This window comes from Sturnira hondurensis, unplaced genomic scaffold (genome assembly GCF_014824575.4).
Source record: "Sturnira hondurensis isolate 20B ecotype Veracruz unplaced genomic scaffold, ASM1482457v3 Scaffold0021666, whole genome shotgun sequence".
NCBI classification, from domain to species: Eukaryota; Metazoa; Chordata; class Mammalia; order Chiroptera; family Phyllostomidae; genus Sturnira; species Sturnira hondurensis.
Genome location: NW_028094297.1, coordinates 530,528 through 556,176, shown reverse-complemented (window position 1 = coordinate 556,176; position 25,649 = coordinate 530,528). Strand labels below are relative to the sequence as shown.

The window sequence follows — 25,649 nt, the reverse complement described above, 5'->3', positions numbered from 1 at the left end:
TTTCTGCCCCTTTGTCTTTTTCTTGGCTTTCTGGGCTCCTATAAAGTGAATGGTTGTATTCTTGATGTTGTCCCAGAGGTCTCTTAAACTAATCTTGTGTTTTTTTAACTCTTTCTTGTTTTTGCTCTCCTGATTTTCACTATTCTGTGTTTCAGGTTGCTACCATATTCTTCTTTATTGTTTAATCTGTTGATTCCTCTGCACATTTTGTTTTCATTTTAGTTATTGTAGTCTTCAGTTCAGATGGTTGTGTTTTATATTTTGTTACTCTGTTAATGTTCTCACTGTGGTCTTCTAGTCTTCTGTCATATTTGTTTAGCATTCTCATCACCATTGTATTGACAACTTTAAGAGGCAAACTACTTACCTTTGTTTCTTTAGAGGTTTTACTTCTGAGGTTTTTATACTTTCATGGGAACCTCATTTGTGGTTCTTCATTTATTTTATATTCTGTATTTATTTTTAAGGATTAGATAAGGAGCAACCTGTCTCGATGGAGTGGCTTTTGAAGTGGTTGTTTAAGGCACACAGGGTAGCCACAGGGAAGGCATACCTAGGCCCAGTTTCCCAGAGTGCACACCCCAGGGGCACCCTGCTAGCCTGGCTGGCTGGGTTGGGCGCTGCCAGGGGCATGTGGCTGCAGCAGTGTCATGGCAGTTGGGCTGTTTGAGCTTAGAGTGGGTGTGGGGTGAGCAGGCTAGGGCACACTTTGGAGGCCTTGCACAGGGACTACCGCATTTGAATTAAATTTCTGTCCATGTTCTCTGTGGAAAGAGAATCTAAACAATGGGAGTTGCTGGCACCTCCAATCCCAAAGAGTTTCCACAGAATCCAAAGAGTTCTCTCGGATTCTTAACCTTCTCTATGTAATCTCTCTGCTTTTGTTGTGCTGAAGCTGCTCCATCAACCCTCAGTTACCTGTCAGGAGGACTTGCTCTACATGGAGGTATATATTCATTGTGTTCATGCATGAATGTGAGTTCACGGTCCTTTTATGGTGACATTTCAGACCTCTCCCCTCAATCACTCTCTATACCTGGAAAATCACTATAATTTGTGAGTCTGGTATTATTGTCTAAAATTTCCATGAAATAGCTGTAAATTCCAGCATTGTACTTGTATAGGTACAAGTACAATGTACCTATTGTACAGGTACAGGTACTTGTACAGGTACAAGTACAAGTACAATAGTCCCTTATTTAAGGGACTATTTTTCTGGCTTATTTACAAATGACACCTTTTGTTCTGAAATCATATTCAACATGGATGATTTAGTAGAATGTGCTACATGTAACTAGCTATGAGGGGCCCTCATCACCACGTCACTGAGTCCCCCAGGGATTGTGTGCCCCATGGTGGGACAGGTACAGCTGGGCCTTCTGCAGCAGAGATCTGGTCCCCTTCTTGAGTGGCTCAGTTCAATGAATATGAAGTTCCTGGTAAAGTCATGTTCCCCCCAAATTGTTTCCGAATTATTCTGTGTTTCCCAATCTTTATCAGTTTCAAAATTTCATTACCTTCTGTACTGGAGAAATTTCTAATTTCTCCATGAACGTGCTACATCCTCACCCCACATATGTAAAGAGTGAAATGCTTAATGGATATCTGGTCCAAGTGTCATACTAATTCCTCCTGCCCCTTTGATCATTTGTTTTAAATTGTTGTTGTTTCTCTCTGGAAAATAATAACCTAACCCTTTAACATGGAAAGTTTAAGTTTTGACTTTAATCATTATTTCATGCTTTTGTCTTAAAATTAATATGCAATTGACACAGAACATTCTGTAAGTTCATTAGCAAAGTGTGTTGAGTTGACTCATTTATGTAGTGTAGTATGAGTATGACCTTAGCGTTAGTGAACACATCCATTTGGCCACATACTTATCTTTTTGTGTGTGTGGTGAGAACAATTAGTATCTGGTCTCTAGAAACTTTCAAGTATATAATAGAGCACTGCTGGCTACAATCATTATATCTCCTGAACTTATTCGTCTTTGAGTTGCAAGTTTGTACCCTATGATCACCTTCTTCTCAACCTCCTGTGTCCTTTTCACCACAGTATACTAATCATCATTCCACTCTGTGTTCCTATGAGTTTGTGTTTTCAGATTCCACATATAAGCGCAGGGCACATTATTTGTCTTTTTCATTGTGACTTACATCACTTAGCATATTGTCTTCATGGTCCATCTGTGTTGTCCCAGATGGTAGGATTTCCATTTTTTTCTCCGGGCTGGAAAATATTCTGTTTTGTGTGTTATATGTCTCCGTGTTTAGTTCATACCTCTTTACCCATTCATTTGTGGACAGACACTTAAGTTGTTTCCATTTATTGGCTCTGGTGAATAATGTTGGAATAAACATGGGTTTACAAATATATTTTAATATTTTGTTTTTCTTACTTTTGGATATATACCCAGAAATGGGATTTTTGGATCATATGGCAGATCTTTTTTAATTTCTCAAAAATATCAATACAGTTTCCCATAGTGGTTGCAATGATTTTACATTTCTCCTGACGGTACACAAGGTTCTGTTTTCTTCTAGATAACTGAGTTTTCTCACACAACTAGTTTGAATTTGGGGGGGGGGGGTAAGTCATGTATATTCATGTGTGTATTTGGTTGCTGTAGGATTATTGTCAAACTTGGTGATTTAAGTTTTTTGGTTTTTCATATCCTTTAAATTTTTGCTGTGCTGTTTTTTTTTCCATTTGAATAGCAGTCTCTTAATTTCATCTTTACTACTTTCAAGGTGGAAATACCTTTAGTCAATACCGACACAAGGTAAGGCTTTTTCAGACCTCGTCTGAATATGCCAGCTCCCTGCTTCTGGCTCTCTCTCATGGGTGAATTCTTATATCTGGATGTCCTTCTTCCACCCTATGAAGCACCAGGCTGGATGCTGATAGCCTCCCTATTTTCCTGAAGGTGGTGCTACAGCTCCAGTGTGTAGTTTCTCTCCTGTGAGCAAACCCTTGCCTGCATTCTGCTCTTGGTCTGAAGCCTTCTCCCAAATCTTGTTCTCGCTGCTAAGCTTAGCAGTTTGTACATGGAGCTGAGTGCAGTGGGCAGGATGTATGGGTTTGGAATGCAGTTCACTTTTGGTGCCCACAGCCTAGTTGGGGGATCTGTAAGAGAGGTTTTCTTCCTAGTTTGTGGACAGGCTTCCTGATGGAGCAGGGAGTGCAGTCAGCAGGAACTGTGTCTCTTTAATGTCCTCTGGGAATTTTATGTGCTCTTCTTCCAATCTGTTCCCTTTCAACATTTACTGAGCTCTTATTCAATATTCTGGATGCTGTGCGAGAGAAATGAACCCTTTGGAAGCTCATTTCTAAAGGACTCTTTTGCACACTAGGGAAAGCTCACCCTCCACGGACTCACTTGTCCTGTCCCCTGTTGGAGAAATCATGGGCTCTCTCTTAGCTTTAAACTGTGTTGTCTTGGAGGAGGAGTAATGCTGGAAAAGTCAAGCTTCTCTCTACCGCATACCAAAGCATTTAAATGCACATATTTTGTGCTGCAATAGTGTGTTGGGACTTCATCCCTGGAAACTTTGACTTCCACAACAGCTCCCTAAGCCATAGGTGACTGCGCAATCAGGGTTTGTAGGTGCTCCTGGACCGCAGCCAGGAGGGGCCAGAACACTTCACAAAATCCTGTAGGCATCACAGCCAGTACTGGTGCCTCTCTGCCTATTACCTGATGTACAGGTGGGTGAGATTCTTCCCTGGTCTCTTGGCATGTAATGCTAGATGCCAACTTCCACAGACACATTTTTGTTCATGGATAGATAGCACTTTTTTGTCGTTAAAGGGACAGAAAAAGGGGTCTTTTATACTCGCTTATGCCTGATTGCTGTCGTCACTCCTGATGCAGTATGATCCATTCCCATGGGATATTCTCTATCATTATAGTAGCATTACGTTTTTTCTTTATTATGAAACTTTTCACACAATTTTTATTACTTGCTTATATCTTTCCATAGAATATCTTGTGTGTGAGAGAAATCATTGTGTCTTTTTTTTCTGTATACCCATCAGTTATCCTTGCAGTATTCTAGTGATGTTAAAAGTATTCCTTGAATAATGGCTGATACTTTGTTATGCATTGAATTAAGAAGGCCTTAATTTAACTAGATTAATGTCCATAGCCTGCTAAGTATAACTCTTTATCCTACAGTGATAATGACTTTCAGACTCTTGTAATAGTATAGAAATATATGAGTTTCTAATTGTCATGTTACTCTCCTTATATTCCCATATCTTAGTGTGATCAGACATTCTAAATGAGGAACACTGAATCATTACTCCTAAATATGTAAAGTAAGCAACGTAAAGCCAGCGTGGATAGGTTTACCTTAGGCAGAGGTTTGGCAGGCTTGCAGTGGAGTCCTCCAACAAATTCAAAATGTGGCAAGAGTGGGCGAGGAAATTCAAAATCCCAATAGGTTCGAATGAGCCACATTTCAGCTTTCCCCATCAACTCAGATATAGTTGTGGGTCTTCCTGAAAGAAAAAAAAGGAATGAAAAAGTAGATCAAATGAGAATGTTGTAATACAAATACACCATTTAGTTTTCGAAGAGCAAGTTGAATAATGTAGCCAAAGTTCTTTAAACTTTTGGTGGTTTTATGCGTAAACATAATTATATAATATATATTTTATATTATGTTGTTTATATATATGAACTATATGTATGATAAAATATAGTTTTTCTTCTCTGACATCACATTGGGCCCTGATAAGGGTAGCAATTTAATTCTCAATGGCTATGCTCCAAGAAATGGCAAGAAATATTCCAAGTAATTAAAAGCAAGGCCTGCAATGAAGGCTAAAAACAAGACTCTCAATTAAGTTGGAAGGCCAAATAGGGAGCTTCCTAGACAAGGAAGACTCAAATATAAACCCTCTCCAAACCAGCTCTGCAACAGATGCAAATGGGACTGCTTTAAGAAAAGGAACAAAAAGAGTGAGAGAGAAGAACATAGGTACAAAGGGAGTAAAATAACAATGAATAAGTACCTATCAATAATACTTTTAAATGTAAATAGATTAAATGCTCCAATCAAAAGACATAGGGTAGCTAAATGGACAAGGAACTATGACCCACACAAGGGCTGCATAAATCAGACCCAGTTCAGAACAAAAGCCCTACACAGACTAACAGTGAAGGGTTGAAAATAAATATTCCAAGGAAATGGACAAAAAAAAAAAGCTGGGGTAGCAATACCTACATCAGACAAAACAAACTTCAAAACAAGGGCCAAAAAAGAAACATAGAAGGATGCTTCATAATACTCAAGGGAAGAATCCTTTTATATGACAAACATAAACATAAAGGCACCCAACATAGGAGCAACCAGAGTTATAAGGAAAATCTTTGAGCACTCAAGAAACATATAGATAGCAACACACATATACTAGGGGATTTTAATACCCCACTGTCAACAAATGATAGATCTTCTAAACAAAAATCAACAAAGATATTTTGGCATTGAAAAAAATCTTAAGTCCAAGGAAATGGAATTAACTGGTTTTATATATATGTATAAATTTTCAAACCAAAGAAACAAAATACACATTCTTTTCCAACGAACATGGAACATTTGCAAAGGTAGGTCACATGAAAAGACACAGCACATGCCCCAACAAATTCAAGAATATTGAAATCATTTCAAACATTTTCTTGGCAACAAGGGACTGAAACTAGAAACCAAACTCAAGGAAATAAAACTCAAAGACACTCAAATTCATGAAGATTGAATAGCATGCTATTAAACAATGAATGGGTTAATAATGAGATCAAGGAAGAAATCAAAAAGTTTCTGGAAAGAGATGAAAATGACCTCACAACCATTTAAAACTTACGGGACACAGTGAGGCAGTCTTCAGAGGGAAGTTTATAGTGATACAAGCCCACCTAAAAGAGATAGAAACATTTCTAATAAACCACCTCCCCCTACATCTACAGGAACTGGAGAAACAACAACTAACAAAGCCCAGAATTAGTATAAGGAAGGAAATACCCAGCATCAGAACAGACTTGAATGATATAGATACTGAGAGAGCAATTCTAAGGATCAAGAAATCCTGGAGCTTATTCTTTGAAAAGATAAGTAAAATGAAGAAACCTTTAAACAGACTCATCAAGAATATAAGAGAGAGAACCCAAATAAACAAAATAAAAAATGAAAGAGGAGAGATTAAAACTGAAAACTCAGAGATACAAAGAATTATAAGAAATTAATATGAAGAACTATATGCCAAGAAATTTAAAAACCAGTGAAAAACAAACAAATTTCTAGAAAAAATATAGTCTTCCAAAATTGAATGAAGAAGCTTTGAACAGACTGATAACAGCTGGGAAAATAGAAGCAGTAACCAAAAATCTCCTGGCACACAAAAGCCCTGGACAGCATGGTTTCACAGAAGAATTTTACAAAAGATTTAAGGAAGACCTAACCCCTATCCTTCACAGACTATTCCAAAAAATCCAAGAAGAGGGAAGACTCCCAAACTCTTTTTATACAGCCAGCATCATCCTAATCTCAAAACCAGATATGGACACAACAAAGAAAGAAAATTACAGACCAATATTCCTGATGAACAAAGTTGCTAAAAACTTCATCAAAATATTGGCAAACCACATCCAACAATATGTTAGAAAGAACATATATTATGATCAAGTGGGATTCATCCCAGGCATGCAAAGATGGTACAGTAGCCACAAATCAATAAAAGTAATATACCACATAAACAAAAGGAAAGACAAAAATCAATTGATTATATCAGTAGATTCAGAAAAAGCACTTAATAAAGTGCAACAAACATTTACATTAAAATCGATCAGCAAAGTGGGAATAGAAAGAGCATTCCTCAACATAATGAAGGCCACATATAAGAGAGTTACAGCCAACATCATATTTAATGAGCAAAAAAGAAAAGTTTTCTCACTAAGATCAGGAATAAGACAAAGATGTCCACTTTCACCACTCCTATTTAACATTGTATTGGATGTCCTAGCAACAGAGATCAGGGAAAAAAAGTCAGCTGAGTTTGAAAGGAGAAGGCAAACCTACCATTATTTGGAGATAAATTTAGGATCTACATAGAAATTCATGTAGCTTCTACAAAAAACCTACTTGACCCAATAAGTGAATTTGGCAAAACAGTAGGATACAAAATCAATATTTAGAAATCAAAAGCATTTTTGTACACCAAAAATGAAATATCAGACTTAGAAATAAGAAATAAATTCCCATTTCCTAAAGCAACAACAAAAATAAAATACCTTGGCATAAACCTGACCAAGGTGGTAAAACATGTATACTCAGAAAATTACACAATGCTGATGAAAGAAATTGGGAAAGACACCAACAAATGGAAGTATATGCCATGTTCATGGCTTGGAATAATTAACATCATCCAAATGTCCATACTATGCAAAGCTATTTATAGATTCAATACAATTCTCATTAAAATGCAAATGACATATTTCACACATATAGAACTAACATTTCAGAAATTTATATGGAACCATAAATGACCCTGAATAGGTTCAGAAATTTTGAGAAAGAAGAACAACCTGGGAGGGATCAGAATACCTGACATTAAACTACATTATATGGCCTCAGAAATCAAAACAATCTAGTACTGGCCTAAGAACCAACACATAGATAAATGGAGCAGAATAGAGAGCCCAGAAATAGACCGAAGTCTCTATGATCAATTAAGAGTCAACTAAGGGGGCAAAAAAATAAAATGCAATAGAAAAGACTCTTCAACAAATGGTGTTGGGAGAGTTAGAGTGCTACATGCAAAAAAATTAAACTCAATCATCAAGTTACACCATATACAAAAATAAAAAACCTTCAAGATTCATGGAATATTTAAACATAGGTCATGATACCATAAAAGTCCTAGAGGAGAATGTAAGCAGAAAAATCTCAGATTTTCCATGCAGCAATATTTTCACCAATATGTCCCTTAGGGCAGGGATATAAATGAAAGAGTTAACAAGTGGGACTTCATCAAAATAAAAACTTTCTGCAGGACCAAAGAAAATATCAGCAAAATGAAAAGGGCATCAATTGTACGGAAAAATATTTTTACAAATGACACCTTGGGCAAGGGTTTGATCTGCAAAAGTATATGAAGAACTCACACTACACTCCAGGAAGACAAAAAAAAAATCAAAAATGAGCAAAGGACCTGCATATAGACTTCTTCAAGGAAGACATACAGAGGGCCCAGAGACACAAAAAGATGCTCGGCATCATTAACCATCAGAGAGATGCAAATCAAAACCACAATGAGATACTACTTCACACTAGTGAAAATGGCCATCAGGAACAAATTAAGAAAAAACAAATATTGGAGAGGATGAAGAGGAAAGGGAAACCTAGTGCACTGTTGGTGGAAATGCAGACTGGTGCAGCCACTGTGGAAAACAGTATAGAATTCCATCAGAAAACTAAAAATGGAACTGCCTTTTGACCAAGCAATTCCACTGCTGGAATTATACCCTAAGAATCCTGAAACATGAATTCAAAAGAACCTATGCACCCCAATGCTCTTAGCAGCATAATTGACAATAGCCAAGTGCTGGAAGGAGCCTAAGTGTTCATCAGTTAATGAGTGGATCAAAAACTATTGTACATTTATACAATGGAACACTATGCAGCAGAAATAAAGAAGGAGCTCCTACTCTTGGGAACGTATGGATGGACCTTGAGAACATTATGCTATGTGACATAAGCTAGGTGGTGAAAGACAAATTCCATATGATCTCATCTGTAAGTGGAACCTAATCAACAAAACAACAATGAAGCAAAATATGACCAGAGACATTGAAATAAAGAATAAGCTGGCAGTAACCAGAAAGAGGTGGGAGCAGATAACTTGTGTGGAAGGAGGGGGGGGGTCATAAAAAACATGTATAAAGGACACATGGAGAAAACGAAAACGTGGTAGGAACGGTGGGGGGTGAGAATGGCTGGCATCAGGAGGAGTTGTGTTGGAAAATGTAAACAATTGTACTTGAACAACAATAAAAAAGGGAGAAAAAATAAAGTTATTGGTTAAACAGAAAAATGTGTGTTTTATTTGTACTTTAAAAACGACTGTTTCTGCCAATCTGATAGTTTACTGACTTACATCAAATTTCAACAAATTTTAGATGTTTAAATGGATGAGTTGTTAGTTCTTAGTGAAGGGATGTGAAATCATTAGAAACTCCAAATTATATATTCACGTGTCTGAGATAGAGCCCCTGTATCATGAAAAAATACCTCGGGTAATATGGCAAAATAGTTTAGTTTTTAAATCAAACTACAGTGTATAAGAGGAGGCAATTCTTCAATGACCCTATAATTTAAGCAATTGCATAATATTTGTGAGAGTGAGAGATCAATTTATAATTTTATTTAATCATTTTACTTATTCAACACTTAATAATTCTGCAAACTCACCTTCCAAGGCACTAAGAAACTTAAAATTTTATATGAGCAAAGAAAAGCAACTTACCTAGTACTTCGCTATAAAATTGATCCCAGTCCTCACGAAAGACTTGAAACCAGAAGTCAAAATAAAGCACATACACCATATTTTTTACCCTCTCAATGAAAGTCATTTGATCGCTTAATTCTGACAAGATGACAGGTACATAGGAAGGAGGAAATGGAAGTCCTCCACTCTGCTTTTCAAGTGTATAGCCAGGAAAGAAGCGAAGACTGTACACAAGAGGTATTTTAAGTAGCTCAGCCAGCAGTTCACCACAGGCTTCCGCAGGATCTGCAAGAATGACATCAAACTTTTCTTGCTGTAGTTTTGTCATAAGTTTCTTGTTCAAAGCTGCATCTTTACAGAGCTTTAGAATAAAATCAGTGTATTCCAAAATGATTTCTTCCATTAGTGAAAAATAAGTCCAAAATACATCTTTACGTATATATGTCCATTTAGAGATCAGCCCCATGAAAAGCTTCTCAAAATCATCTTTTTTAAAAGATGTAGGATAAATCTCAAATTTAATAGCAGATGGTTTATTGGGATCAACAAGAATTGATACTGAAGATGTCAGAACAGTCACTTCATGGCCTCTCTGGACAAGTTCATCCAGGATGGTCTTCATATTGATCCAGTGGCTATATTCTGTGGGCCACACCAGCACCTTTCCACAACCCCCAGGGCTGAACTGGCAACTCAGCTGTAGCAGCAGCAGAACTGGAATCCATTTCAGAGACATGCTGCTGGAACACATGCTTCTTTCCAAAATGATAATCCCTTTTGTCATTGCTTATGTTTGTCTAAGGAGTTGTTTATATTTTAACTTCCTAATCAGTCAGGAAGTTAAAATATAACTGCTACACCTTAAAGTAAATACAGGATTCTCATATAAACAATCAGAGCATTCAGAGAGAAGACAGGAAACTAATGTAGATGATCTTATTTTTCAAACAAGTGGATTTAATATCTGTTCTATGATTATAGGTGCTTGCAATGATCTTGTGTGAGTAAGTCTGCTATTTCTACTTAAAGACTCTTCTATAGGTAGAAAAAGAAAGAGCATAGCCAGAAATATGGAAATATAAGAAAAGAAAGAAATCACAGTTAGATTTAATAAGTATGGCAAATCCAACATTTAAAAAGCTAGTATGAAAGTCAAAAGAGTAAATGTATTTAACTCAACTCAATATACAATAATTAGAAGATGCACAGCTAAGAAATATCTAAAAATGACATCGATAATAAGATGGAAGAGAAAGTAAACAATAATTCTTATAGAATATATTTGAACTGAAATGAATATTCGCTTAAAATGGACTGCTATAGATATAGAAGGGTATACATAAACATGATGATGACTACAAAACAAAGCCCTAAAAAAGGGTATACAAGGAACAAAAGAAAGGAATACATGCAAAGCAATACAGAAAAGCATCAAACCACAAAGGAAGAGATTAAGAGAAGAAGTAAAGAACAGAGGATTACTATAACAACAAAAATAATTAACAAAATGGCAATAGGTACATAGCTACACATGATTACTTCAAATTTAAATGTACTTCAGAGTCCAATAAAAAGGCATAGTGTACACTGGCTGGTGTGGCTCAGTTCGTTGGAACATTGTCCCATAGACCAGAAGTTTGTGGGTTTGATTCCCCGTCGTGGCACATACCCAGGTTGCAAGTTTGATTCTCAGCTGAGGCACATATGAGGAGGCAACTGGCTGATGTTTCTCTCTCACGCTAATGTTTCTCTTTCTCTGTCTCCCTCTTTCTCTCCCTTCCTGTCTCTTTAAAAGCAATAAAAAGATGTCCATAGTTGAGGATAAAATTTGTTTTAGAAGACATAGAGCAACTGAATGGATTTTAAAAAGCTTGCTTCATCAATATTCTGCTTACAAGGGACACTGCAAATTTGAAGACACATAGCCAGAAAATGGGTAAATAAAAAAAGATATTCCATGCAAATAGAAATGACAACAAAGCTGAGGTAGCATTGCTTATAACATACTAAGTAGATTTGAAAACAAAAATTTAAAATCAAGGCCAAGGATATTACATAACTATAAAGTGGTCAATTGAAGTAGAGAACGTAGCACTTTAAAATATATATATATATATATATATATATATGCCTGACATAGGAGTATCTGAATATGTAAAGCAATTCTTAATGAACATCAAGTGAGATATCCAAAGTAATATTATAATAGTAGTGGATTTATACCAAGCATGCCAATTGGCAGATCATATAGTTAGAAAATTAAAAACAAAGCATGGCTTAAAATGTCACATTAGATCAGATTGACATAATAGATTTTTGTGGAACATTCCATCCACAAATTACACAACAATTTTTTCAAGTGCACATAGAACATTATTTATAACAAAGCACATATTAGGCCATAAAAGAAGCCTAAATATTTCTCTTGATTGAAATTATACCAAGCATTTTTCTGATTACAATGGCACAAACTAGACATCAACTACAGGAAGGAAACTGGCACGAACACCTGGAAACTAAGCAACATGCTACTAAAAACTAATGGATCAAAAGCACATCAAACAACAAATCAAAAGTACCTTATAACAAATCTAAATGAATACACAATTTTTGAAAATTTTTGAAACAAAGCAAACCAATTCTAAGAGGGCAGTTCATAGCCATACAGGCCCACCTCCAGAAACAACAAAGTACTCAATTAAAAAGATCCAGCCTTACATCTAATGGAACTAGAAAATGAACAGATGCAACTCTGAGTAAACAAGGAAGGAAATAGTTATGATCAGAGCAAACATAAATGAAAACAAAGTGATTGAAAGAACAGGAAAACTAAGGGATGTTTCTTTTGAAGAAACAAAAGCAATAAACATATAGCCAAACTCATCAAGAAAAAAATGACTAAATAAAATCATCAAGGAGAGAGAAGCAGTTACACCTGACACCACAGAAACACAAAGACCCACTAAAGAATATTACAATTAGATGTAAGAAACCCAACAATCTAGAAGACACTGGTAAAGTTGTTAAAGTACGCACCATTCCAATGCTGAACAAGAAGAAATACAAAATGTAGATACATTCACTCCTAGCAGTGTAATTAAAGCAGTAGTAGTTGGGCTTCTGGTCAAGGTTGTGGCACAGGTACATGTGGTGCCTGATTCTCTGACAGCCACGTAAAACTAATTTACATAGCAACCATCTTTGATCAACATCTGAAACCTAGCTGAACAGAAGAGACCTACAACTAAGGATATAAAGAAGAAACCCAACAAGAGTAGTAGGAGGAGTGGACACAAGGAATGATCGCTCTGCTCTCACACTCAGAAAAGGCAGAGAAAACTTGAAAGGGGTATCTTAAGGTAAAGAGTTCTCCCCTGAGGAGAGAGTGGTCTTAGTGCCACACCAGGTTTCCCAGCCCTGGGTTCCAGTAGCAGGAAGAGAAGTCCCCATAACCTCTGGCTGCAAAAACTAGAGGATTGTTGCTGAGTGACACAGTGCACTCCTGGAGTTCCAGGTATTCATCTTAAAGAGCTAACTCACAACCTTACATGTACGCCCTCTCTCTAAGCTCCAGCTCTGGGGTAGCAGCTCAAAAGGCACCCGGAACACACAGGGAGAAGCTGAAGTGTCTGACATTCGCGTGAGAGCTGGAAGGGCATCTTTCTCCTAGGCAGAATTGCCACAAAAGGTGGTGGAGGTGACTTCTCCCTCAAGTCCCCCCGTCTGCCACTGATGAAAGTAAACACTACGAAGTCATGATCTGCTTGGGGAGGAAAGGTGGCCAGTTTCTCAGAGGGAAATGTCCAGGATCCCCTTCCTCTAGGGGCTTTTATTGGGTTGTAATACACAGGAATACAGGGTGGCAAGGATCAAACAGTTGATAATATTTCAAAGAAATCTGAGGGCTTAGTCTGAGTCAGTGCATATCAGGAAAGGAGTTTGCAGAAACTTTGGGAGACATACTCATTTCCTGCTTGGACCCTTAACATATGAATGAGAGCACTCACAGCAAAGCACGTTTCACAGAGTTTTTAGGAATTCTTTCTCATGCCAGATTTCCCCGAATACCACTCTAGCAAGGCAAGAAGCTTCACCCTCGCCTCATCTTAGGTTTTCAGGCTTAAGTGGATTAGAGCCAGGAAGTGGTTCTCCCAGAGGACATGGGGACTTGGGCTATGTCACATAGCTGGGGGGCAAGGGTCCATCACTCCCTCTTTGTCACAGCCCCCTGAGTCCTTCAATGATGGCCTCCCAAGTGATCAAGTCTTGCTTAGGTTGCCCCTCGCTGTGAGGAGTCTTACCCATCATCAATATGGACCATGCTTTTTTGTTGGCAGGAGAGTAAGCTGAGGCAGCATTTGCTACCAGAGACAAGCTTTTGTCTCCTGTGGCTTGCAATCCGGAAGTCGCTCACTCATCCTTAGCCATGGGGGTAAATACAGCTCCTGAAACCAGGCAGAGCAGTTCCCAACAAAACGCCATTGTTCCTTTTCTGTGCCCTCCCTCCACAGAGCCAGCAGGAGGGTGCCATATCTAACTCCTCATCAATCTTGCTAACACCCTTAGCCTTGGCCTGGTGATTCCCTGAGACCAAACCCATTTGAAGCCCTTTTCAATGGCTTTTCCATACTAACAGCCTGTCCTGATTCATGTTTCTTACTCTTCTAAACTTTCTCAGATGAGCAGCAACTGTCCTTGGTGTGTTTCATATAACTTGTTAAGTGACCTCAAGCTGGGCACTAGCAGCAGCTGGTCTTGGTTCACAGCTTGGCCTCTCCTGGCCACCTTCAAGCCCAGCATAATTTCCAGCCATCTACAGATTGCTTTGTAGCTCATGCCAGGTGGTTCCAGCCACACACAGGCAGTAATGACCTAGGCCTGCATCTCCTGGGAGGACCCAGAGCCAATATACCTGGTGGACAGCTTCATGCCACAATGAAGCATTGCCAAACCACTTCCAGAAGTGAGACAATGAAGGGGTGCACTCAGCAGACACCACATCCCTATGGAAGAAAGTCCTGCTTCATGGATGTGCCCTTGCACAGCTGATCCTCAATGGTGGTAGCAGTGAGTCCTTGTAGCCAAGGAGCCTTGGGGTAAATATCTCCAATTAATGTGATGTCAGCAATCACGTATCAACTTCAATAGGAGGGTGTACACGTCTCACACAAAGAGTGCACCTGGAGTGCCCAACTCAGTTAAATGTAGAGGCTGTGTTACTGGACCTTAAAAGATACCTACTATATAAGACCTCTTTACCAAGACTGAGATATATAGAACCTCTACATAATACATAGAAACAAAGACAGGGATGCCATAATGAGGAGACAAAGAAACATATACCAATGGAAGAACTGAAAAATCTCCAGCAAATGCAGTAAACAAAATAGGGGCAAATAATTTACTAGATGCAGAGTTCAAAATATTGTTTATATGGATGCTCATGGAACTTAGGAAAAGAGTATACAAACTTAGTGGGAACTTCAACAAAGAAATAGGAAACAAAATGATAGAGCTAGAAAACAAGAAAACAAGCAGTCAGAAAAAAAAATAAACTAACTAAAATGCAGAACACATTATAGGGATTCAAGAGTAGAGAAAATTAAGTAGAGGATCAAATCATAGATTTGGAAAACAAGAAAGAAGAATCACCCAATCAGAACAGCAAAAAAGGGAAAAAGAATTTCACAAAATGATAACAGTATAAGGAACATCTGGGAAAATATCAAGCACAAAAACATTTACATTGTGTGGGTGCCAGAGGAGAAAAAAGAGAGTGGAAATTAAAAGCCTGTGTGAAAACATGACAGAAATCTTCCTGAAAGTGATGAAAGAAAAAGATCAACAAATAAGTCCAGGAAACACAGAGAATTCCAAACAGGATGAATCTAAAGAAGCCAACACCCAGATACATCATAATTAAAATGCCAAAGTTTAAAGACAGAGAAAATCTTAAAGGTAGAAGTAGAAAATCAGGTTTTCTACATATTTATATGCAGGGGAGCTCAGGGAAGATTTTCAGGTGATTTCTCAACAGAAATTTTAAAGACCAGAAGGGGCTGATACAAAATATCCAAAGTAATGAAAAGCAAAGACTGACAAGAAAGAGTACTCCACCCAACTAAGCTATCCCTGAGAATCAAAGGAGGTAATAAAGAGTTTCCCAGACAAGAACAAGATAAAAGAGTGCATTACCACCAAATCAGTATTACATGAAAAGTAAGAGTCTTCTTCAAGAAGAAGAGAAATATGTCAGGTGAGAGGGGCTTCAACATGTGAGTATAAAATTTGAAGAAATTAAAAAGTATAAATTGGTACATAAAGAATAGTCATGGAAATATAAAAGAGAGCATAAGCAATATAGTCAATATTCTAATAAATATGTACAGTTTCAGATAGGTATGAGATTTATTTGGTTGATCACATAGTAAATTACATATCTAATTACTGGAACCTATACATTTGAAACAAATACAATATTGTGTGTCAACATAATCATGAAAAATATATTGTCAGAAAAGGAAAGAAATTGAAGTAGTAAGAAATACTCTCTACAAACAAAGCCCATCACCAGATAGCTTCACAGTTTATTCTAGCAAACTTTTAAAGAAGAATTAATACCTATTCTTAGTTTTTTTTTAAATATTGGAGGCGGAAGACTGCTACCAATCTCATACTATGAAGCCAGCATTACCCGGATTAAAAAAAAAAAAACAGACACAAACATTAAAAAGAAAGAAAATTATAGGCCAATGTCCTTGATGAACATAGATGCAAAAATTCTTAACAACATTACTTTCAAAAGAAATATATACCATAACTAGTGGGATTTATCTCAGAGATGCAAGGATTATTCAACTATAAAAAATCAATCAAAGTGATACATCTCAAAAATAATAAAAGATATAAATCATATGATCATTTCAACAGATGCAGAAAAAGCATTTGACAAAATTCAACATGCTTTTATGATAAAAACTCAGCAAAGTGGGCATATAAGGCATATATCTCAACATAATAAAGGCCATAGATGACAAACCTCCAGCTAACATCATACTCAATGTTAAAAAGGTGAAAGCTTTTCCTATAAGATTAAGAACAAGACAAGGATGTCCACTATCACCACTTCTACTTAATGTGGCATTGAAAGTGCTACACAGCAATTGTAAGGAGAAGAAATAAGAGGATTCCAAACCAGAAATGAAGAAGTAAAAATCTCATTATTTGGGGGTGACATGAGGCTATCTATATAGAAAACCCCAAAGACACCACCACAAAACTACTAAAACTAATAAATGAATATTGTGAAGTTACAGAATACAGAATCATTACATAAACATTTATTGCATTTCTATACACCAATAATAAACAATTAGAGTGCTTAATATGAATGTTAAGAATGTAATAAGTAATTACAATGTTCAAAGCAGCTGGGCCACCTGGCCAGAGTGACACATTCTGCTTTGACATTGGTGGGTCTAGGGTGTTAACAGTTTACAGCGAACATGACAGCAATGCTAATGAGGGGATTCTGTGGTTTCTGCTCTGGTGCAGTGATTGTTCTCTGTGGGGCCCGGAAAAGGAAAATTGTGCTGACATCTCCAAGGTATGTTACCATAGGTGGAAAAAGACCACAGACAGTCTCGGATAAGGTCAAGATTGACCTTTGTCAAGACTAGGACATGACTACCTGCCATGACTCCCTTTAGTAAGCGAGTGTTAATTTCAGACCATCCTATGCGGTTATTTTTGGTCTCTGAGTTCGTAAGGACTTTTAGGGTGTGTACCCTCTTTTTGTCCACATTATCTAGAAGAGAGCTTGGAAGATTGGTGGTATTTCTTTCTAAAGTATTTGTCAATATTCACTGGTGAAAGCATCTGGGCTGAGAGTTTTCTTTGCTGGCAGTTCTAGTAGTTTTAATGAGGACTTAGTTGAAAGTTTCAATGGTTTTTCACAAAGATTCAATTTCTTTAATGGGTATTATTTGGCAATTCAACATTTCTATTTCTCCTTATTCTTGTGTCACTTTGTATAAATTGTGTTTTATACTAATTTTTGCATTATAGAGAATTTTGTTTATATCGTTACACCTAATACATTGTCAAGAAAAGTTGTGATGACTCTTGGCTCTGTTCTTTATTATTTCTGATGTTGGTAATTTGTACTGCTCCATTTCTTTCTTGAACCAATATCAGTTTATTTATTTGGTCTTTTGAGACACACTTTTTGGACTCCTGGTTCATCTTCATTGTGTTTGTATTACATTAATTCATTTCCCTTTTAATATTATTTTTTTTTACTTTGGTTAAATTTGCTGTTGTTTTTGTAAGATCTTAAAAGGCCAGCTTAGTTCACAGTGTTTTAGTCTTCTTACTTTTTAAATCTATGTGCCTTTCAGACTCTAAATTTCCTTTGAAGTACAGCACAAACTTTGATACATTTGATTTTTATGATCATCAATTAAATGTGTTAAAATTTCCATGATGATATTTTCATTGGCACTGACTTATTTATCAGAAAATCATTTATTTTTTCAAATTAGCTGAGTCTTGGTTAATGGGTAACTGTAAGGTCAGTATTGGTATCTTATGATATATGCTTTTGAGAAACGTGTATTCCCAGTTTTGTATCTATCTGTCAATCTAGCTTTCCCAAGGATATGAAGGGGCATGGAGAGTGAATTCTAAGGGATATGACATGTATATTGAGAGTGACAAAGACATTGTAAAATTAAATTATGATGATGAGGTTAGGGTTTCATGACTCTGTAAACACTCAATATAGTGAAATTTTACACTCTAAAAAGATGAATTTTTAGTAAATTATCTCTCTCTATACTCCATTAAAGTAATGATATTAATGAAAATAGCTTTAAACAAATATATTTTTACAGTTTCAGAAATTTAAAGTATTGAATGAAATTATTTTTCTGGTATTGCTTTTATGTTCATGAGTCTTTCTGTGGATTTAGTCACGCTTTAAAATTTTTTGCTCCTTACAGTAAGCTCTATATAACTTCAAATACTTTTTGCATAGAAAATTGTTGCACTACTTGGTTACCCATTAAATCTATGGGATTAAGTTGCAACTTTGAAATAATTGGTTGAATGTTAAAGTGAGTTTTAGATTGATCATATAATTTTTATTATTTCAAAGTTAGCTTCATAATAGAGAGGAAACTCATAATCACTTTTCTACAGATACCTTACCTACAGTTACTACCTAGCAAAAAGTGTTATATTCATGAGTCTTCAGAACATTGGGAAAATTGGTGCTTAACATTGTGTTCAAGTCCAGTCTAACAGCTGGTCCCTTGGCTTCCATGTAAGCAATGTCATCAGGGTGATCAACGAACACAAGGGGTTTCACTGTGGGAATTCCATGGTAAATGGTTTCATAGATGTCATTGCCATCACCAGGAGTGATAAAGTTTGGTTTGGGGATGACCTACAAAGGATATCAATGAAAACAGTGAATCTTGAATCCATTGTTAAAAATAGAGGTAGACAATGTAGACCAACAGAGAAGGCAATATCTTCTGAATAGTATTGCTATGCTCGTGAAATCATATGAACATTTGTGGCTTTCAAAAGCCTGTTTGAGGAAATAAGAGAAAGCTTCACACAAGAGGTGATGCTAATGTGGAATTGTTTTTTCCAGTAGACGTGTGGGAGTGAATCCAGATTCAAAGAGCACCATGTTCAAAATAACAGGGGTGAAGAAATGCTGTCTCTTAAGAGTATAGAGAGCATTCTGGTAATATATGGAGCATCTCATGGGATTTGGGGGATAAAGTACAAATGATAGATGTATTGAAACAAAATATTTTGTATTCTTTTGCATGCATATATTTTGCAGGCAATGTGAGTCGCTGAAAGTTCAAAAAGAGTAGTGGTGTTTTTCTATCTCCTCTTAGAGAAAAGCACTGTAAAGATAGTGAGAGATAGATCTGAGATAGAAGAGCATGGATAGAAGAAGACAAACTAAGAAACTGAAACATTTATAGATGAGAAATAATTAGCACTCTGAGTTGATGTTTTCACAAGGAAATATTACATTACATTACTATTCCACTATTTTTCTAAGAGATTTTCTTAGTTAGAATTTTATTTGTTTGCTGCAATCTTACGAAGATTATTCTGTGAGAATTACTTAGAGAGTTGTGTACTGGTTCTTAATATATCAGGTCGCTTTCTATTAAATCTCCATAGAACCTATTAAGATAAAGGGAATGATTTTCTTCATGAAAGACATTTAAAAAAACCCTCAAGAAGTCATCTTGCCCAGCTTCCTCTAATAAACAGATTGGGCGTTTCTGCCAAGAAATGTTAAATGAGTGCTATTCATTTGTTTAAAAAAGATCTAAGTACCAAAAAGTGTAGTTACCTATTTGACAACTATCTTTTACAGAGTATATTACAACACACTATTATTAGTTCTAAAGAGTTGAGAAAAATGAGTTTGTAAATGACATATTTAATAGGTAATAACTTCACAAGCCAATCAGAAAAAGTGTGAACACAAAGTTAACAGAAATTTTTGCAATTTTATTTCATGCAGCTATCTCATATAATGAATTTGTAGTTTTAATCTAGAAAAGGTTTTGCTTGCTTAACATTTTCTGAGAAGAATAGGTGATAATTTGCTTGTTTACTTTTTCCAGAAAACTTTTTGATAAAAATTTCTATCTATTTTATATTGTTGGAAATATTATACTTCTACTTGGAACAAAGGGATAAAATTTCTTCTTACAGGGGACTAGAAATTGTCTTAAATTACATATAATATTAAAAAAATCTTTAATAAAAAGTACTGTTGACCTGTAATATTGTATTAGCTTCAAGTGTACAGAATAACAATTGAACATTTATATCCTGACAGAGTGATTCACACTAAGTCTAGTAACAATCTGTCCCTGTGCAAAGCTCTTATAATATTTTTTACTGTATTTCCTCTTCTCTGCACTACATCTCTGTGGCTTACTTATTTTATAACTGGAAGTTTTACCTACTTTTGCCCTTCACCTTCTTTAGCTATTCATCCATTCTCCTTTCCTCTGGAAAACAAAGTTTGTTCTCTGATTGTATAAGTCAGTTTATGTTTTATTTTGTTTGTTGCTTGTTTATTTTTAATTCCTTGTATAATAACATTCATATGTTATGTATCATCTCTCTGACTTATTTCACTTCGCATGATGCCCTCCAGGTGTATGTTGCAAATCTTAATATTTCATTCTTTTTTAAATGCTGAATAACTAAAAGATTTAAAGAAGAAATTATCCAAGACATTATCTGAGTATTTTTCCTCTAAAGGTATTACTATTCATGCAGTTTTACCTATGTTTGTATAAAGATAGGGTTATAGAACTGATATTATAAGTAACACATTTTTTAAAGTCGTGATCAGGGATTCTGTTTTTCCCTTTTTAAAATGACTATTTGAAAAAGATTTTCTTATTTTATTTCTTAGATGGGAAGGGAGGGAGAAAGTGAGGGAGAGAAATAACAATGTGTGTTTGCCTCTCTGGAGTCGCATGCTGAGGACTTGGCCAGCAACTCAAGCATGTGCCCTGGCTGGAAATCACACTGGTGACCCTTTGGGTCACAGGCCCATGATCAATCCACTGAGCTCTGCCAGCCAGGGCTACAAGTGAGGAAATGTTTAAAAATTAAGAATGCCATATTAATTTTTATTGACCAAAAGTATGCTAAAATAGAAAAATTACCAGTATGTGCTGTTAAGAGATCTAACTTCATTTTATTGAGTAGAAAATACTAAATTTTTGGAATACCTCATGTATCAAAGATGCTACATCCAGTCCTAAAAGTAGTGACTGATGTTGAAATTTTCACCTGGCAATGGGATGAAATACCATGGAAATCTCTTTAAGTGGAGTAATATTTTTTAAATGGCAGGTGGCTGTCTATTGTCTGTCAGTGTTAGCCTGATCCCAAGCTTTGAGACATAAGAGTAGTGGGGGCTGTTTGAAGGTCGTTTAGATCATGCCTAAAAATAGTAAGTAGTTCACAACTAGTGAGAGAGCTAGATTGACCTCATAATTTCATCAAAGTAACTATAAGGTTTTCGGAAGGGAAAACTTGTCAACATTTTTCTGCTAAACCTGACTCACCCGCACCTTTCAGTTTTTGTCTTTTCCCTTCCTCCCCATCCCCGAGAAAGTAGTATTTAACCCAATTGGTCAGAATAGTATAGAGATGGGGCCAGGTTACTGAATGGATAGGAAGACTAGGTGACCTAAAATTCGAAGCTTGTTGTGCCCCTTGGTTCCTATCACCCTTTCTGCTGTAACAGGAAATAAAGCCTGGCACATTTGGGTCTTCTCCTCTTCAAACATGAAGTATCTCTCTGCTTCAACTTAGAGGAAGTTGGACATCTCTAACTGAGGAATTCCCTGCTCAATGCACAAGCATATGTGAAAGATGGTGCAGAGAGGTATCTCAAGGTGGGCATATTGGTCTGGACAAGGAGACAAGGAGGGAGAAGGACAGTGAAAGAAGCCACATGTAGCCCTGTGCTGACTACAGCCTCAGTGGCCACAGTAGCAGTGAACGACTGGTGTGCACCTCTCCAGACAGACAAGACTGGAGGGGCAGAGACAGCAAATGGGCCTGGGTGGCTGGCAGACACGGAGCCTGGGTCCACTGGGTCCAGGGCCAGAGAAAGTGCAAAAAACTCACAGTGCTTCCAAGCTGCCAGCACTGAACCAAGGATTCCACAGTTGGGAATCCTGCCCAGCACATCTTTCTTTGGCTCACCAGGGCAATCAAATTCTCACTCAGCAGATGGCAAAAGGCAGAAAAAAATCTTTTCATTGTAAGTGGTCTGAACTCATGGTGGCTAAAACCACAAGTAAGAGAAGAACCACACATGTGTGAACTCATCTCCCCCTGCCCACTCTGCAGGCACAGCTGTGTAGAAGCAGCTGGGTTAACCTGGCCCAGCCCTGACTTCTGGCTGTAGGAAAGAGGCAGCACTAGGGGTATATGGGAGAACGACAGTGTGTTCCTTCCAAACCGCAGGAGTGGTACTGTTAGAAAGAAGTGACCAGCTTGTAAAAAGGGGACACCTGCCACGTCCAATGCTAACCAGGTCGGCTGACACAGTCACGGCTTGGAGGTGATGGCTTCATAGAAGCATTTTCCAGCAGGACGGATGTGGCATTAGTGGATATATGGTGTTGCTTTTATTCTTACTGTTTCTTAGTATTCTAACCTTTGCACTTCCGATCATTTGGAATCTCCTAGAACTAATGACCACTCTCAGAGAAAAAAACAACAGTTGGCTCAAGTCCTAAGCAATATCACCCTGGCTGAATTAAGGCATCATACTTTACTTATTTGTTCCTGTGAAAGCCACCCAAGAAAGAACAGTTCAGGGAAAAATATGTATTCCCACAGAACTGCCTCATAGAATAGCAAAAACCCCTTTAGAAAATAGTCCCTGTTTGTTAAGGAGTTGTTAGAGTAACAGCCCCTCCTTTACCTTGAATAGGAATATATATCAGTTAGAATTAGACAGGCATAAAAACAGAAGAAGCTGTTTAACTATTACAAACTAAGCACTTAAAAACAACTACCAAGGGGTTAGAGTCCTCAGTGTACAAAAAACATTTTAGACATCAAGATAGATAGCTAAGTTAGATATTACAAAGGCTTATAATGAATTTCCTAACCTCTGCTCGGTCTAAGCATACCTGTTGCCCATGACAATTTCTGAGAACTTTAATAAAGAGTAAGACATTCAAATTGTGTACATAGAACTATTTCAAATTGATTAATGGTTCTCCTGGTAAAAATAACTTTTGTTTAATATAATTGAAACTATGGGAACTTTCGTACTTTTCCTGATTACCTTTGTATTGATTTTTTCTGCTTAACTGATCATGCTATACACCTATAAATGTTAATCTACGCCAAAAATAAAAATATAAAAAATCAGCTTGTACTTGCAATAAACGGAACAGTGCTTCACCTGCCTTTGAAGCACAGGCGCCAACGCCTACTCTCACCTGAGGGACCCTTAGATAAGCTGCGGCCGGACCGCAGCAGATACCCATTTCTTGGGGAATAATGAGGATTTTCTATTGCCAAGGCAACAAAGCCCCACAGAGATTCAGAAGTTCCAGCAGCACAGTGAATAAAATGAGGGAATTCAGAAAGAAAACAAACAAAAAAAATTCCAAATATAAAAGAAACAGTAATATGTGATTTAAATGATGGGGAATTTTAGATTGCATTTTTGAGAACTTGATGAGATAAAAGAAATCTCAGAAGGACAGTTAAATAATCTCAAAAGTAAAGTCAATGAACAAAAGAAGTACTTCACCAAAGAGACTGAAACCATAAAAAGGAGCCAGACAGAAATTCTGGAGCTGAGGAACTCAATTAAAGTGGTGAAGAGTGAGCTAGCAGGCTTAGAAAGTAGAGCAGACCAAATGGATGAAAGAATTAGTGACAACTTAGAAGAAGAAATTTAGAAGTAATTCAGGTGGAACCACAGAGAGAATTGGGAGTCAAAAAAGTAAGTGAAGGAACTCTATGAGAACTCTCTCCCTCTAATCAAAGGAGCAAAATAAGAATAGTTGATACACCAGAAGGAACAGAGGGAAAGAGGAACAGAGGACACATATGGCAAATAATCAGTGACATCTTCCCATTTCTATGCAAACAACTGGATCCTCAAATCCAAGAAACTAAAAGGAAACCTAATTAACTCAATCAAACAGAATCCTCCAAAGATCCACATTATATTCAAAGGTCAAGAGTATAAAGGACACATGGGCAAAATCAAAGAGGGGTAGGATCAAAGGTGAGAAATAAGGATGGCCGAGGTGGGCAGAGTTGTGGGGTGAAAATGAACACAAATGAACTTGAACAAAAATTAAAATGCAAAAAAAGAAAAAAGAAACAATCAACTAGAAAAAATTCTCTAGGCAGACAGGGAAAAGACTATGGTAACCTATAAAGCAAATCCACTCAGAATTAGCATTGGATTTTTTAGCAGAGACCCTACAAGCTAAAGGAGAGTAGAATTAAATACTCAAACTATTGAATGAGAGAGATCAGCAGCCATGAATAACATATCCAACAAAGTTATCCTTTATATGAAAGATATATAGAAGAAATAAGGCTTTTCCAGACATACAGACATTGAGGGAGTGTACCCACACAAAATCTGAATGATAACAAATGCTGAAAGGTGAAACCTTTTTTGTTTGTTTGTTTCTGCTACATGAAACAAACAAAAAAGGGACACAAAACTGTGAGTAAGATGAATAACAGACAAGTAGAACAAGAAGATGCCACTCACATTCAGGATAGGTTATTAAACACTAACATATTACATGAAGATTAAACAAAGTAAGAAGACAGCCACATCAGTATGGAAATGAAGACAGCATAAAAAAGGATAAAATATGACAACAAAACCATAAAAATGGTGGGGCATAGGTCTGAATTTGCACAGAGGAATACAGATGCATTCAGAACAAAAAGGATTACTGCATACATTAAACTTTCTTTGGTATAAACTGAATGGTGACCACAAAAAATAATTGAGAGCTGAGATATATAACAAAGAGAAAATAAGGTGGGAAAATCACAAAATACAACCAAATTAAATAGTGGAAATTCAGGGGTAAGAGAAATAAGGGAGAGACAGGGCTACCACAAAGGGAAATACTCATATATCACTATTCATCCTAAATAAAAATAGATGGAACTCACTTATAAAAAGCACAGGGTAGTGGATTGGATCAAAAAACAAAACCAAAGCACTGACTGCTTCAGGGAACACATCTCAGAAAGGACAAACATAGACTTAAAATGAAAGGGTAGAAACTGACACTCAAAGCAAATGGCATCTAGAGAAAAGCAGGTGTGGTCATATAACATATACGAGGGGCACACCACAAAATGAAATTATCTCCTGGAAGGCAGACCCCTTATAGTCCAGGCTCTCCCCACTGGGTGAGGGTTCTAGGAACCCATCTGTGTTAGTGTGCCAGCTGGTGTTATATGATTCTGCGTTCAGCTTAGGTGAATTCAGGTTTTGCCCCCAAACTGCCTGACCCCTGTGTCCCAACCTGCCCTTTCACCCAATCTCTCCCTAAGCAACTTTT

At 36.9% G+C, this 25,649-nt stretch overlaps 1 protein-coding gene and 1 pseudogene across 2 annotated transcripts in view; both read right to left on the bottom strand.

Annotated features, from left to right (window-relative positions):
* LOC118978260 (UDP-glucuronosyltransferase 2B31-like) overlaps positions 1 to 10,292 on the bottom strand; it is a 34,566-nt gene extending 24,274 nt beyond the window's left edge. Inside the window, exons 1-2 of one of the 2 annotated variants that reach the window (XM_037033626.1) lie at positions 9,526 to 10,292; positions 4,358 to 4,506 (exon numbers count right to left, since the gene is read on the bottom strand). In XM_037033626.1, the coding sequence (XP_036889521.1) occupies positions 4,358 to 4,506; positions 9,526 to 10,291 (915 nt within the window). In that variant the 5' untranslated portion in view covers position 10,292. The remainder of the gene's footprint in view (positions 1 to 4,357; positions 4,507 to 9,525) is intronic. The other variant, XM_037033625.1, reaches the window with a different exon arrangement.
* An 8,438-nt stretch (positions 10,293 to 18,730) lies between these two features.
* Positions 18,731 to 25,649, bottom strand: part of LOC118978259 (UDP-glucuronosyltransferase 2B31-like) — a 421,339-nt pseudogene continuing 414,420 nt past the window's right edge.